Here is a 14,864-nt window from a genome sequence, read left to right as displayed (position 1 = left end):
TTCCAGCAGCTTTAAAGAACCCTGCAAGCTCCCCGCAAGAAGCGTGAGACTTGCAACACTGCACCCGGCGACCCCGACTCGGCTGGTGGAGATCCGACACCTCAGGAGGGACCCCAGGACTACTCTGATACTGTGAGTACCAAAACCTGTCCCCCCTGAGCCCCCACAGCGCCGCCTGCAGAGGGAATCCCGAGGCTTCCCCTGACCGCGACTCTTTGAATCCAAAATCCCGACACCTGGGAGAGACCCTGCACCCGCAGCCCCCAGGACCTGAAGGACCGGACTTTCACTGGAGAAGTGACCCCCAGGAGTCCCTCTCCCTTGCCCAAGTGGAGGTTTCCCTGAGGAACCCCCCCCTTGCCTGCCTGCAGCGCTGAAGAGATCCCGAGATCTCTCATAGACTAACATTGCGAACCCGACGCTTGTTTCTACACTGCACCCGGCCGCCCCCGCGCCGCTGAGGGTGAAATTTCTGTGTGGGCTTGTGTCCCCCCCGGTGCCCTACAAAACCCCCCTGGTCTGCCCTCCGAAGACGCGGGTACTTACCTGCAAGCAGACCGGAACCGGGGCACCCCCTTCTCTCCATTCTAGCCTATGTGTTTTGGGCACCACTTTGAACTCTGCACCTGACCGGCCCTGAGCTGCTGGTGTGGTGACTTTGGGTTGCTCTGAACCCCCAACGGTGGGCTACCTTGGACCAAGAACTAAGCCCTGTAAGTGTCTTACTTACCTGGTTAACCTAACAAATACTTACCTCCCCTAGGAACTGTGAAAATTGCACTGTGTCCACTTTTAAAACAGCTATTTGTGAATAACTTGAAAAGTATACATGCAATTTTGATGATTTGAAGTTCCTAAAGTACTTACCTGCAATACCTTTCGAATGAGATATTACATGTAGAATTTGAACCTGTGGTTCTTAAAATAAACTAAGAAAAGATATTTTTCTATACAAAAACCTATTGGCTGGATTTGTCTCTGAGTGTGTGTACCTCATTTATTGTCTATGTGTATGTACAACAAATGCTTAACACTACTCCTTGGATAAGCCTATTGCTCGACCACACTACCACAAAATAGAGCATTAGTATTATCTCTTTTTGCCACTATCTTACCTCTAAGGGGAACCCTTGGACTCTGTGCATGCTATTCCTTACTTTGAAATAGCACATACAGAGCCAACTTCCTACAGTGTGTTTTCGGTGGGACGTTTGGAGGGAATTTGAGAAATTCTATGCAATAACCATGCTGGATAACTGCTAAGACCCAAGTGTTTGTTGTTATTTCCTCCCAATGTTTGTAAAACTTGGTTAGTCTCCCCCCCACAGGTGTTATGTGTTGGGGATTTGTGACTTTGAAGTCACTGCTTGTTTGGAGGAGTTTTGGGACTTTGGAACTTTCCTCTATTCTTTTGAAATTGTCCCCCTCTATACTGTCCCCGAAAACCTCCCCGCTGATACTGGCTCTGGTAAGTGGGCCTTGTTTGTGAGGTTGTGGCTTCTGTGCTTTGCCCTCGAAACCCCCCTCGAAATTGTGTTTTTCGAAATGTGCCTCTGCTCTGTGGGGAGTAGAGTGCGCCCATGGCTTTGGCCGTGTCAGTGTCTTTTTTAAGTTTTTCGATCGCCGTGTCCACCTCCGGCCCAAACAACTGCTGTCCGTTGAATGTCATATTCAGCACAGCTTGCTGTATCTCTGGTTTAAATCCTGATGTACGCAGCCATGCATGTCTCCTTATTGTTACTGCTGTGTTGACAGTTCTAGCAGCTGTGTCTGCAGCATCCATTGCTGACCGTATCTGATTGTTGGAGATACTCTGTCCTTCTTCTACTACTTGCTGCGCTCTCTTTTGGAACTCCTTGGGTAAATGTTCAATAAAGTGTTGCATTTCATCCCAATGGGCCCTATCATATCTGGCTAACAAAGCCTGTGAATTTGCAATACGCCATTGGTTTGCTGCCTGTGCCGCCACCCTTTTGCCTGCAGCATCGAATTTGCGACTTTCTTTATCTGGAGGTGGTGCATCTCCTGAAGTATGAGAGTTGGCTCTTTTGCGCACTGCCCCTACTACAACAGAGTCTGGTGTTAGCTGGTGTGTAATGTACACTGGGTCTGTTGGTGGCGGTTTATATTTTTTCTCCACTCTTGGAGTAATGGCTCTTCCTTTAACAGGCTCCTCAAACACTTGTTTGGAGTGTTTTAGCATTCCGTGTAGCATAGGAAGACTCTGATACTGGCTGTGTGTGGACGACAGTGTGTTAAAAAGAAAGTCGTCTTCAATGGGCTCTGCATGAAGGCTGACATTATGAAATGCCGCTGCTCTCGACACCACCTGTGCGTAGCCTGTACTATCCTCTGGTGGCGACGGTCTAGCTGGATAGCATTCAGGACTATTATCTGACACTGGTGCGTCATAAAAGTCCCATGCGTCAGGGTCATCTTGACTCATTCCTGTATGAGTTGGGGATTGCATCATTGGTGGAGTGGCTACCGGTGATGGTTGTGGAGAGTGTTGTGGGGATGGTGGCGGTGTTACATGTTTAGCCACCTTTGCCTGTGGCTGCTTGTCCTTTTCTTGGAAGGCAAGTTTGCGTTTCATTTTGATTGGAGGAAGAGTGCTGATCTTTCCTGTTTCTTTTTGGATATGGAGCCTTCTTTGTGTGTAGTCTGGCACTAGTGTCTCTAATTCTTGTCCAAATCTATGTGTCTTCATTTGTGAGGACAGTCCTTGTTCCTCTGAATAGGAACTTGTTTTCGGTTCCGAGGCCGGTTGTTTCGGTACTGAAACCTTTTCGGCTGCTTTTTTCGGTTCAGACGAAACCTTTTTTACTTTCGGCGTCGTGCTCTCTCGGTGCCGACCCATTTCGGTGCCGCTTTCTCGGTGCCGAAGCTGCTCGGAGCCACTATCTCGGGCCCGAGATTGCTGTGTGGCGGTATCTCGACCGGAGTCGGATGACTTCGACACCAGCGTGCCCTTCTTCGGTGCCGATGATCGGTCACCTATTTTTCGGGTTAAGCCATGGCCTGTTGGCGGTGGCGTCCCCTGGGCTTTCGTGGTCTTTTCGTGAGTTTTTTGTTTAGACGTCTTACTCACGGTTTTCGGCGTTTCCTCTGGATCGATCTCCTCCGAGTCCGATTGTGTATCTGCAGCTACACATGCCATCGAACATATATATATATATATATATATATATAGAGTTCAACGTTCCTGCTATTGTATTAATAGAAGGGTGTGTGTGGCATCTGGAATGGAAGGTTGATGTAGAGATGTAGAATGTTTCCATACAAATATCAATATTCCATTCTATTGTTAGTAATTCCAGGTTATCCTTCATGTAAGATGCTAGCAGCCAAAGCCCCAATAAAGGTTCTCCAAATCACTTTTCTGCCCGAGTTGTACGCTGTACCACAGTACATTATAACCCTGTTTTCCACATTGATGAACTAACAATAAGTGCAACTTCTCAACAGTTAGGGTATGTAGGAAAATTACTCCCTGTTGCAGTTACCCCCCACTTTTTGCCTGGTATTGATGCTGACTTGACTTGACTTGAGAGTGTGCTGGGATCTTGCTAACCAGGCCCCAGCACCAGTGTTCTTTCACTAACAATATACCAATGTTTCCACAATTGGCACACCTCTGGCACCCAGATAAGTCCCTTGTAAAAGGTACCAGTGGTACCAAGGGCCCTGTGACCAGGGAAGATCCCTAAGGGACCCATCCCCTAACACATGCACACTGCCAGTGCAGATTGTATGTGTGGGTGAGGATAAAAAGGCAAAGTCCACATGGCATCCCCTCAGGAGGCCATGCCCACAACCCACTGCCTGTGGCATAGGTAGGTCACCCGTCTAGCAGGCCTTACAGCCCTAAGGCAGGGTGCACTATAGCACAGGTGAGGGCATAGCTGCATGAGCACTATGCCCCTACAGTGTCTAAGTCCATTCTTAGACATTGTAAGTGCAATGTGGCCATATTAAGTATATGGCCTAGGAGACTGTCAAAACAAACTCCCCAGTTTCATAATGGCTACACTGAACACTGGAAGGTTGGTATCAAACTTCTCAGAATAATAAACCCACACTGATGCCAGAGCTGGATTTATTACAAAATGCACACAGAGGGCATCTTAGAGATGCCCCCTGTATTTTATCCAATCCTTCAGGGCAGGACTGACTGGTCTGTGCCAGCCTGCCACTGAGATGAGTTTCTGACTCCATGGGGTGAGAGCCTTTGTGCTCTCTGAGGCCAGAAACAAGGCCTGCACTGGGTGGTGGTGCTTCACACCTCCCCCCTGCAGGAAGTGCAACACCTATGAGTGAGCCTGGAATGCTCAAGCTTCGTGTTACAATGCCCCGGGGCACTCCAGCTAGTGGAGATACCTGCCCCCCAGGCACAGTCCCCACTTTTGGCAGCAAGTCCGGAGGAGATAATGAGAAAAACAAGGAGGAGTAACCCTCCAGTCAGGACAGCCCCTAAGGTGTCCTGAGCTGAGGTGACTCCTGCCTTAGGAAATCCTCCATCTTGTTTTGGAGGATTAACCCCAATAGGATTAGGGATGTGCCCCCTCCCCACAGGGAAGAGGCACAAAGAGGGTGTAGCCACCCTCAAGGACAGTAGCCATTGGCTACTGCCCCCCCAGACCTAAACACACCCCTACCGGCCTGTCTCCAGACTCAAAGAACCTGCACAGCGATGCATCCAGCAAGACCAGAGACCTCTGAGGACTCAGGGGACTGACCTACACCTAAAGGACCAAGAAACTCCTGAGGACAGCGGCTCTGTCCAAAACTACAACCAAGAAACCATCTTTAAAGAAGACTCCAGCCTCACTCCGGAAGCATGAGTCTTCACACTCTGCACCCAACGCCCTTGGCTCGTGACCAGAGGAACCAACACCGCAGAGAGGACCCCCAGGCGACTCCAATGACGTAAACACCCTGAGTCAACCTCCCCGCAACCCCACAGCGACGCCTGAAGAGAGAAGATCCAGAAGGCCCCCCCTGACCGCGACTGCCCAGTAACAAAGGAACCCGACGCCCAGACAAAGCACTGCACCCGCAGGCCCCAGGACTGAGAGGAACCAACCACCGGTGCAGGAGTGACCAGCAGGCAGCCCTCATTCTAGCCCAGTCGGTGGCTAGCCAGAGAAGACCCCCCCGTGCCCTGCCTGCATCGCCCCCTAATCCCTCCATCGACTTCAATACAAAACCGATGCCTTTTCACACAGTGCACCCGGCCGTCCCTGTGCCACTTAAGGTGTATTTTGTGTGCCTGTTTGGGACCCCCCACTGTGCTCTACAAAACATTTGCTTAACTTACCTGAGAAAGTAAAAAATTCTTACCTCCCCCAGGAACTATTGATTTTTGCAGTGTCCACTTTTAAAATAGCTTATTGCCATTATTGCCAAAACTGTGAACATTACTGTTTTAATTCAAAGTTCCATACTTACCTTTGTGAAGTTCCTTACAATGTATGTACTTACCTACATTCTGAATCTTGTGGTTCTAAAATAAATTAAGAAAATAATATTTTTCGATATAAAAACCTATTGGCCGGGAGTTAAGTTTTTGAGTGTGTGTTCTCATTTATTGCCTGTGTGTGTACAACAAATGCTTAACACTACCCTCTGATAAGCCTACTGCTCGATCACACTACCACAAAATAGAACATTAGTATTATCTAATTTTGCCACTGTCAACAGGGGAACCCTTGGACTCTGTGCACACTATATCTCACTTTGAGATAATATACACAGAGCCAAATTCCTACAGGGTAGGGGATGGTGTAAATGGGGTGCAGAGGAGATTTTACTGCCTAGTAATATATGCCCTCATGGGACCTGGGGGTGCAAAGTACATATTATAAGTCAGTCCCGATTGTTGTCCTACCTAAAGTTCAATGAGTTGTCTGCTTTAACTGTTTATGACCTGGTATACTTTTTTCCTCAAGAGTACCAGCTGGTGTGAAAATTATTTTTCTATTTAGTGTATAACAACTTTTCTTGCAACTTTAATGAGAAATGGCTAATAGCAACCTTTTTTCTTAAAACAACTTAAACGGGGTGAAAAAGCTTTGATTTTAACACATGGAGAAGCCCTTACAATTGTAAAGGCAGCAATCACTAGAATTTCTGTAACATTGCAAGAGAAAAACTTTGAAGTGCTCTCAGGAATATGAGACGGAATGTGCTTGCACTAGAATAATCATGTCTACTAAGCCCAGGACTTGAAGCTATGTTTTCCACATCTACAGCAGAGATTATGGGAATTGGGATGGAAACGCACATGCACCAACTGGTTTCTTGAGGCATTAGCTTAAACACAGAACTGATGCACAATGACTCTAGAGAAAGGTAACATGCACACAGAAATGGACAATTTGTTTAAAGACTTGAAACCAATTTACACATTCATACGGAATGAAGTAATCATATCATTTTGTGGTATTTCTTTACACTGTATCCTATAATATTTCTTTTACATGTATATGCAGACACCTGTATGAAGTGAGTCCTCTAGTTGTCTTTGTTCATTTAGAATACATTACAGTGACAGCCTCCGGGTTCAAACAGTGAAGATCACGGTCCCAGTCAGTTCTACTGTAAGGTACATGTGACAAACCTACAGATGGAGTGCTATTTTCACTTACCCTTGAATCCGGAAAGTCCTGGAAGCCCATTTTGACCAGGAGTTCCAGGAGGCCCTGGTGGTCCTAAGTCGCCAGGACGACCTACACTGCCAACAGAGCCAGGCTGCCCTTTCATACCAGCGGGACCAGGGGGTCCGGGATCCCCAGTGAATCCTTTTAGTCCAGGAAAACCTGAAATTATTGGAGAGTGAAATTTAAAATGCATGCTATGGAAGTAGAGCACCTGTCGATCAGAACATCTCACCAAAAGCAACAACTTTGCACATTTGTTAAGCATGAAGATAGACAATGACTTATGCTACATGCAGCCTTAATATAGCAGACAAAGTTTAGAAACTGCAAAGCATTAGTTGTCTAACAATAAAATACCTATACAGATAGTTACTACCTAAGGCACTACAAAAACTGGCCATAGTGAAACCCCTTATCATTATAAGAGTACTCATAATGTACGTAACAGCTTTTAGCCAACATGACAGAGCTATGTGGCATGCAGGTTATCATGATTAGAAACTTTATGGGAGGGATCCAGTGACTTGTGTCGACAGATTCCATGGAGCAAACAATGGGTCAGGTAAAGCAGTGGAAGCCTCATTCTATATTCATTACCTCAGTGTTCTCTAGCTACTTACTGCTCCACGGGGTAATAGGTGCTCAATGCATCTTCACGGTAGAATTGGGGAAATAATTTAGAAGATCAGAAAGGAGATCAATAGGAAAGATGGAGGGGGAATTTACTTACGCAGTTATCTGGTTATGCTCCTGATAATTATAATTATCGAGAGCATGCCATTTTCATGTGCAGTTCTTTGCACACATTGCTAGGCACATCAAAAACATGAAACTATTTGAACTGCTGATCTAAAGAAATGTGCTACCCAATCCAGAGCAATTGTACAATGCTGGACTTACAGCTACTGGAAAGAAACACACCTAATGTGTGCTACCATTTGTACTTTATCACCTGGTGACAGGAAGTACAAGTTTGTAGTTAAAAACCATTAAAGATTTAACACCTGTTATTTACAAAACTGCGGTATTAAAAACGAATTAAAAATATATATTGTTATAACTATTAACAGTAGTATGCAGGCAATTTAAGGGTCTGGGCTATTGTTGAGGGGGTTCACAGAGGAAAACTGACTAGAAGTTGAGTACATTAGCACAACTGCATAAATAATCCTAATGCAACAAAATGGCACCATATAGACCAGGGAATTAGGTGGTTGGAGGGGGGAGGGGCGCTCAAGACAAATGCCATTGGCTAAGGCACAAAACTCATTAACAGTTTGTGCATCTCAAGTTCAAACTCAAGAAATGTCAAACTTACTTTGTATATTTCTGTGGTGGCTGACTTGACAAATGCATTCTTGTCCTAAATTGGTAGAGCTCTTAACAATAATATTAGATAGCATTTACATCAAGCCTTGCAGGTCTGTTAAAGGAAGGCTCATAGGTACCACTTTCTAGTTAGAACTGGTTTGTTTTGTTGCTAGTTATAGAAGGTGGAGTAGCAGGAAGAGGAAAGATAGCATTGTATATTAACGGTTGTTTCAATCTGAATTCTTGCAACAAGTTATTTTTTCTTCTGCATTAGGATAAGGGGTGTCACTGACAGTCAATGCAATCTTTGTAGCATCAAAAGCTAGGCAGTTAGTCCATGAGCTTTTATGCTACACTGCATCTTCTCACCTTGGCAGCCTACGTGATGAACCCAAAACCAAACAGTGTGACATCAGACATGGAGAGTTGATGGTAAATGGAAAGGAGGCGTGATGAAAGAGAAACAGACAACAGCACATGATAATTGAAAACACAAAAGGTGGAAACAGGAAGTTAATGTCTCAGACAGAATGCTGCAACAGAATTCCAAAGATACTCATCAGAGGCCATTGTCCAGTTGGGAATCGTGCTCACTGACACATCCATCACATCAATCGAAAACATGCATGCATTTGAGGAGTCACTACCATGCCAATTATGTAGCCTACAGGTGGCTGCAATACTAAACAGATTTTAAGAATAATCATCTCATTTTAGTGTTTCAAGCTTGTAGCTACTGGTCTGGTAAAAAAACAAATCACTTTTACTGTGAACGTCACCTGTAAGGAAACTGTTACCCAGTAAGCATCTGTTTGCGAAATGAGGTGCTGTAGATTCACATTCTCTGCATACTCCTGCCATCTAGTGTTAGGTCTGGAAGGTTGCAAGTTGATTTTCTTTGAAAAGTCTGAGTCACCAGGTAAAGGGGCTCCTCCTCTTGCTGGTAATGCGCATGGGCATCGACTCCATTGTTAGACTGTTTTCCCTCAGGCAGGTGTTAATGGACTGTAGTGTAAAGGTAATGAAATGTCCATGTGTGTGAATATCTGTCAAAGACTGTAACTTTCACAACTGTCCGTGGAGGTGGGTGGGTGCATGTGAATCTCCAGCACTACATGCCACAAACAGATGATTACTGGGCAAGTAACATTTTCCAATTGAGTGCCTCTCCAAAGTGGTAGATAACCTTTGAGTGTTAGTGTTTTGAAAAAGTATACGTAGCACTGCCTGACCTACATTAGCTTGTTGGGGTGCTAAAACATCCAGACAAAAATATTTAGTAAAAGTGTGTGGTGTAGCCTATGTAGTTGCCTTACATATGTTAGCTAGGGAAAGGCCATAGAAGCACCTTTTTGCAAGTTGAATGAGCTCTAGGAGGAATAGGTTTGGCTTTTGCATAGTAAGTTTAGATACATTTGACAATCCATCTTGCTGGACTGGATTTAGTAATAAGGTTGTCTTTGTGTAGGGGAGAGAAGGCGACAAAGTTTTTTTGTTTTTTAAAATGTTTTCGTTCTATCAATGTAGAACTAAAGCACTCTTTTCACATCAAATGTGTGGAGGGCTCTTTCAGCAACAGAATCAGGTTGCAGATATAAGATTGGCAATTCAGTAGTTGAGATACCAATTTTGGCAGAAATATTTCATTTGTACGAAGAACCACTTTGTCCTTATGTATTTGGAAAAAAAGTAATTGTAAGGTTAATGCCTGGAGCTCACTTACACGTCTAAGGGAAGTGATTGCAACTATAAAAGCCACTTTCCAAGATAGAAATTTTAAAGGACATGAGTGTAGTGGTTCAAAAGGTGGACCCATCAGTCTAGCGATGACCACATTAAGGTTAAACAAAAGGTGCAGGATGTGATCTTGGGGGAATCACTCTTTTAAACCCTTCTAAAAAAGGTTTAATGATTGTGATTTTAAAAATAGAAGAATATTGTCTATTTTGAAGGTAAGCAGCTATGGTTGTCAAATGCAACCTTATGGAAGTGTATGCTAAGTTTGCGTTTTTACAAATGAAGCAGATATAAAATTATATTTTGCAATGCCACTTTGAAAGAGTCCCAATGTTTTTACATGGAATAGTGGGCATAGCATTTCCACTTTGCTGCATAGCGTTATCTAGTAGTTGGTCTCTGTGCCTGTAGGAAAGCATCCTTTTTTGGCATGGTTAGGCTTCCACTTTTTACCTGGTATCTGATGTAATTTCGACTGAAAGTGCACTGGGTTCCTGCTAACCAGGTCCCCAGTGCCAGATCTCTTTCCCCTAAAACTGCACAGTAATTTTCCCAATTAGCAAAACCTTTAGCCTTCACTGTAAGTCGCTAGTAAATGGTACTCATGGTACCTAGCACTTGGGGTACTAAGGAAGGTTCCTGAGGGCTGCTGCACCAGTTGTGCCACCCCCCAGGACCCCTCACCAAACCACATAGAGCTGCCATGACAGATTGCGTGTGATGGTGCCAGTAAAATTGAAAACACGATCTGTCACACACCCCTGAGTGCCAGGTCCCCTACCACTAGATGTGCCAGGTGGAAGTCACCCCTAAGGCAGGATGCAACAGGACACATGTGAGGGCATATATGCATGAGCAGATATGCCCCTGCTATGTCTCTATCAATTCTTAGACATAGTAAGTAAACAGGGAAGCCATTTTAAATGCATGTGTTGGACACTGGTAACTATACGTTTCCTAGCTACATGATGGCTTCTCTGAACCCAGGGATGTTTGGTATCAAACATCTCAGATTAATAAACCCTCACTGAATTCAGTGAGGGATTTATTAATAAATGCACTCAAAGAGCACCTTAGAGGTGCCCCCTGAAACCTAGCAGCTAATAGTGTGTTGACTGACTGGTCCTGACCAGTTCAGCCACCTTAGACATGTTTCTGGGGCCCCAAAGAAGAGAGCCAGAAACAAAAGCCTACACTGGGCGGAAGTGTTGCACCTCACTCAGGCAGGATGTACATTCCAGGATGGGAAGCTTCAAAGGCCTAGCCATCTTTGTAATGCGACCCAGGTCTCTCCAGATGGTAGAGTTGACTGACCCTCCAATCCTGACCCCACTTTTAGGGGCAGAACAAGCTAGAAAATTAGGCAGATTAATAAGTGTGCCCACTTCTTGTCAGTCTCACCCCTAAGGTGGACGTGCTGAAGTGGACACCACATTTTAAATTCTTAAATCTTTGTTTGGAACTAATTAGGCCACTAGGGTTAGGGTTATGCCACTTCCCAGCAGAAATGGGCATAGAAATGGTATAGTCACCCTAAAGATGGGCAACCCACTGGCTGCTACCTGGCACTCCCTGTAATTTCCCTAAATTAAGTATTTAGGTGGCAGCCCTGAATCTTAGAACTCAGGTCCTGACGATCTAAGACGAAAAGGACAAAGAAGAGACACAGCAGCAGAAGAGGAGAAGAAAGAGCAGCTGACCTGGTACCAACCTCACCAGGCTGTCTGCCCTCCTCAACGGACTCTAAACTAAGACACCTCATCCTGCAGCTGAACCTCCACAAACCTGGGAGGACTGTCTGCTTTTGAAAAAGACTCAGGTTTCCTGTGAGCAGTGGACCTGCTCTCCAACCGACTCCAAAGAAAGCAGCCTCCGGAACCACAAAGACCTGATGCCTGAAGTCACCACTGCAACCGCCACCACCGACCCGAAAGGGTGTGGACCTCTAGTGCAAGCAAGGTCCCCCAGCTGCCCAGAGTCCGAGTCCATTGTGGTTCCCCCCTCCTGGACTCCCTGAAGTCGCCCGCAGCTTCTGCACGCAGGTCCCTCTCTCCTGCAGATACTACAGTTAGAGAACCCAACACCTAAAGCAACCACTGCATCCATCGCTGCGGGACCGAGTTGAAGAGGACCCTGGTGTCAACAACATCTCCCAGCTCCCCTGAGCTCGAGGCCACTGTGGTTTTACCCCTCCTGGACTACAGGATGACACCTGCAGCATCAGACCATTGAGTGTTCCAGGACAAGGAAACCAGACGCCAAAGGACACCCCTGCATCCATCGCCCCTGCAACTTACCTGTTGGTTGATCCTAACTGGCCCCCCCAGCCGGAGCCTGCAGTCTAAATCCACAGAGACCATTCCCTTTGAAATACATTGGGCACCCAACGCATACGGAATCACAGTACTGCCTGGAGTGACCGGTTGGTATGTTCCTGAACCTTGCCCAGTACTCACCTTAAGTCTACAAGACTGGTCCCGTGAGTCATCAATAAATGCTTTCAGCTGCTGACTGTGTTTTCCTCTCATAGGTTAATACTGAAGAACTCTGAAATTGCACAGTCGATTCGTGAAAACATACTTGCCTTATAATGAAGTTCTTCGGTTTAAAGTATATATAAAAAGTGACATTTTTTTTTAAAGGGCCTCGGATATCTTCTTTGAGTGTGTGTCTCATATATTGCCTCTGTGAGTACAACAAATGCTTAGCACCACCCTCTAATAAGCCTAACTGCTTGCCCGCAATACCATAAAATAGAGCATTAGTCCTATCTACTTTTGCCTCTGCAAACCAATTGGGGATCCACTGGACTCTCTGCACGGTGTACTTCTTTTTAGTCAACCATATAGAGAGCCAGCTTTATACAGTGCCTCTTTAATAATATCCATACATTCTTGAAGTAGGTTTAGATATCCAAACTCTATGACTTCAGGAGTCGAATTGCAAGATTTAGCACCTTGGGTGCCTGATTTGACCATGCTTCTGCTTGAGAAGGTTTGGGTCGATGGGAAGCTTCTTGTGAGGAACCACTGATAGTTCTAGCAGAGTGGTGAACCATGGCTGTCTGGCCCATGTGGGAGCCGCTAATATCTATGTGAGAGATGTTTGCCTGAGTTTCCGAATCAGATACGAAAGGAGAGGGAGAGGTGGAAAAGCATAAGCAAATATCCTGGACCAGTTCATACACAGAGCATTGCCCTTGGATTGAGGGGGTGGGACCCTGGAGTTTGGGCATTTTGCATTTTTTTTCTTCTTCCAAATACGTCTATGTTTGGAAACCCCCACCTTTGGAAGTAGGGTAGTGAGACTCAAGGGTGGAGTTCCCACTTGTGGACTTGTTGTTGCATCCTGCTGAGGAGGTCTGAAAAGTAATTGTGTGTTACTGGGAGGTGTTCCGCCAACAGGTAAACATTGTGGTGAATAGCCCAGTGTCAAATTGTCTGTGATAGATGAGACAACTGTAGAGAATGTGCCCCCCCCCCGTTTTTGCATATAATACATGGTTGTCATGCTGTGTGTATGAGGACTGCTTAGTTGAAGAGATGAATTATGAATGCTTTGAGTGCTAGTTGAACAGCTAGAAACTCTAAGTAGTTTATGTGTAGAGTTCAATGTGTGTGATCCCAAGATCCTGACTGCGAGGTCTTAGAGATGAGCACCCCACCCTGTCTGAGAGGCATCCATTGTGATCTGTGGAACAGGGTCTACGAAAGGCCACCCATTCAGAAGATTGATATCGTTCCACCACAGCAGAGAGTGATAGGTGTAGCTGTCTACCAACACTAGATCCTTCAGAGGACCCAGTGCCTGAGACCATTGGCGTGAAAGACATTCCTGCAACAGACGTATAGTAAAATGCCTCTTTTTGACATGGTTGCCCTCCACCTTTTGCCTGGTACATGTTGTGATTTGGGTTCCTGCTAACCAGGTCCCCAGTGCCTAAGCTCTTTCCCAAAAACAGCACAGTTGTTTTCCCAATTGGCAAAACCTTTAGCACCCTTTGTAAGTCCCCAGTAAATGGTACCCCTGGTACCTTGTGTAGGAAGCTGGCCTGGTGTGTCGTGAGCATCTATGGTGTTATCGCTTTATGCCAGGCCCAGGCATCCCCTATTAGTGAGGTTTAGACAATGCCTAGGATGCCAGGGCTCTCTAGAGGTAGCTGTGGATGAGCAGCCAAGACTTATCTAGGAGACATGCAAACCTTAGGCAATACCACTATAGTTACACAGCACTTACACACATGAAAGAACCACAAAGTGTTACAAAATATAAAGGTACTTTATTATAGTAACACAAATACTAAAATACTGTTTAGGCAATGATCCACAAGAAGGTGAGTAAACAAGATATTATATACACATTACAAATCAGAGATTGGCATAGAAGGCAATAGAAAACACTGAAATAACAGAAAATAATGGAGTCCCTAGGAGGGAGACTAACCCATATACTAAGTAAGTGGAATGAGAAAGTCAGACCCTCACCCAAGGAAGTGGAATCTGTAGAGGGGGGCTGGAGGAATTAGGAACCCCAAAAGGTAAGCACAGGGTGCCCCCCCGAGCGATCAGGAGTGAAGAGGTTTTTCCCCAAACCCACAGGACTGTGCAAGACCCAAGCAAGATTGGAAGAAACAAAAGGTGGATCCTGACTGAAGAGGACCTGCAAATGAAGGAGACCAAGTCCAGTTCGAGCTGGAGTGTCCTGTTGGGGCAGGAGCCACTACCCACCCTTCTGGAGATGCAGGACCAAGGAGGTACTGGAGAAGCTCCTCCATTTGGTCCCAGTGGGCATGATCAGATCTAGTAAGCAGCCCTTGTGTATTAGAGATACCCCAATGGTTGGCTGCTTGAACAGTAACCTGCTTGCCCGAGGCATCAATGAGCTTGCTTTCCTTGTCAGGAGGCAGAGCATCATAAGCTGCTTGAGAGTTGGCTCTTTTTCTGGTGTTAAGAGACTGTAAGGAAATGCCTCCTTGGCATGGTTACCCCCTGACTTTTTGCCTTTGCTGATGCTATGTTTTGAATTGAAAGTGTGCTGAGGCCTGCTAACCAGGCCCCAGCACCAGTGTTCTTTCCCTAACCTGTACTTTTGATTCCACAATTGGCAAACCCTGGCATCCAGATATGTCTCTTGTAAGTGGTACCCCTGGTACCA

General features: G+C 45.6%; 1 protein-coding gene across 2 annotated transcripts in view; it reads right to left on the bottom strand.

The window, feature by feature from the left end:
• COL4A6 (collagen type IV alpha 6 chain) overlaps positions 1–14,864 on the bottom strand; it is an 823,409-nt gene that overhangs the window by 277,276 nt on the left and 531,269 nt on the right. For both annotated transcript variants that reach the window (XM_069211616.1, XM_069211626.1), the window contains one exon: positions 6,651–6,821. In XM_069211616.1, coding sequence (XP_069067717.1) covers positions 6,651–6,821 — 171 coding nt within the window. The remainder of the gene's footprint in view (positions 1–6,650; positions 6,822–14,864) is intronic.

Source organism: Pleurodeles waltl, chromosome 2_1, assembly GCF_031143425.1.
Source record: "Pleurodeles waltl isolate 20211129_DDA chromosome 2_1, aPleWal1.hap1.20221129, whole genome shotgun sequence".
NCBI lineage: Eukaryota > Metazoa > Chordata > Amphibia > Caudata > Salamandridae > Pleurodeles > Pleurodeles waltl.
Note: the sequence above shows the minus strand (reverse complement) of the source record. Positions and strands in the feature narration are given on the sequence as shown.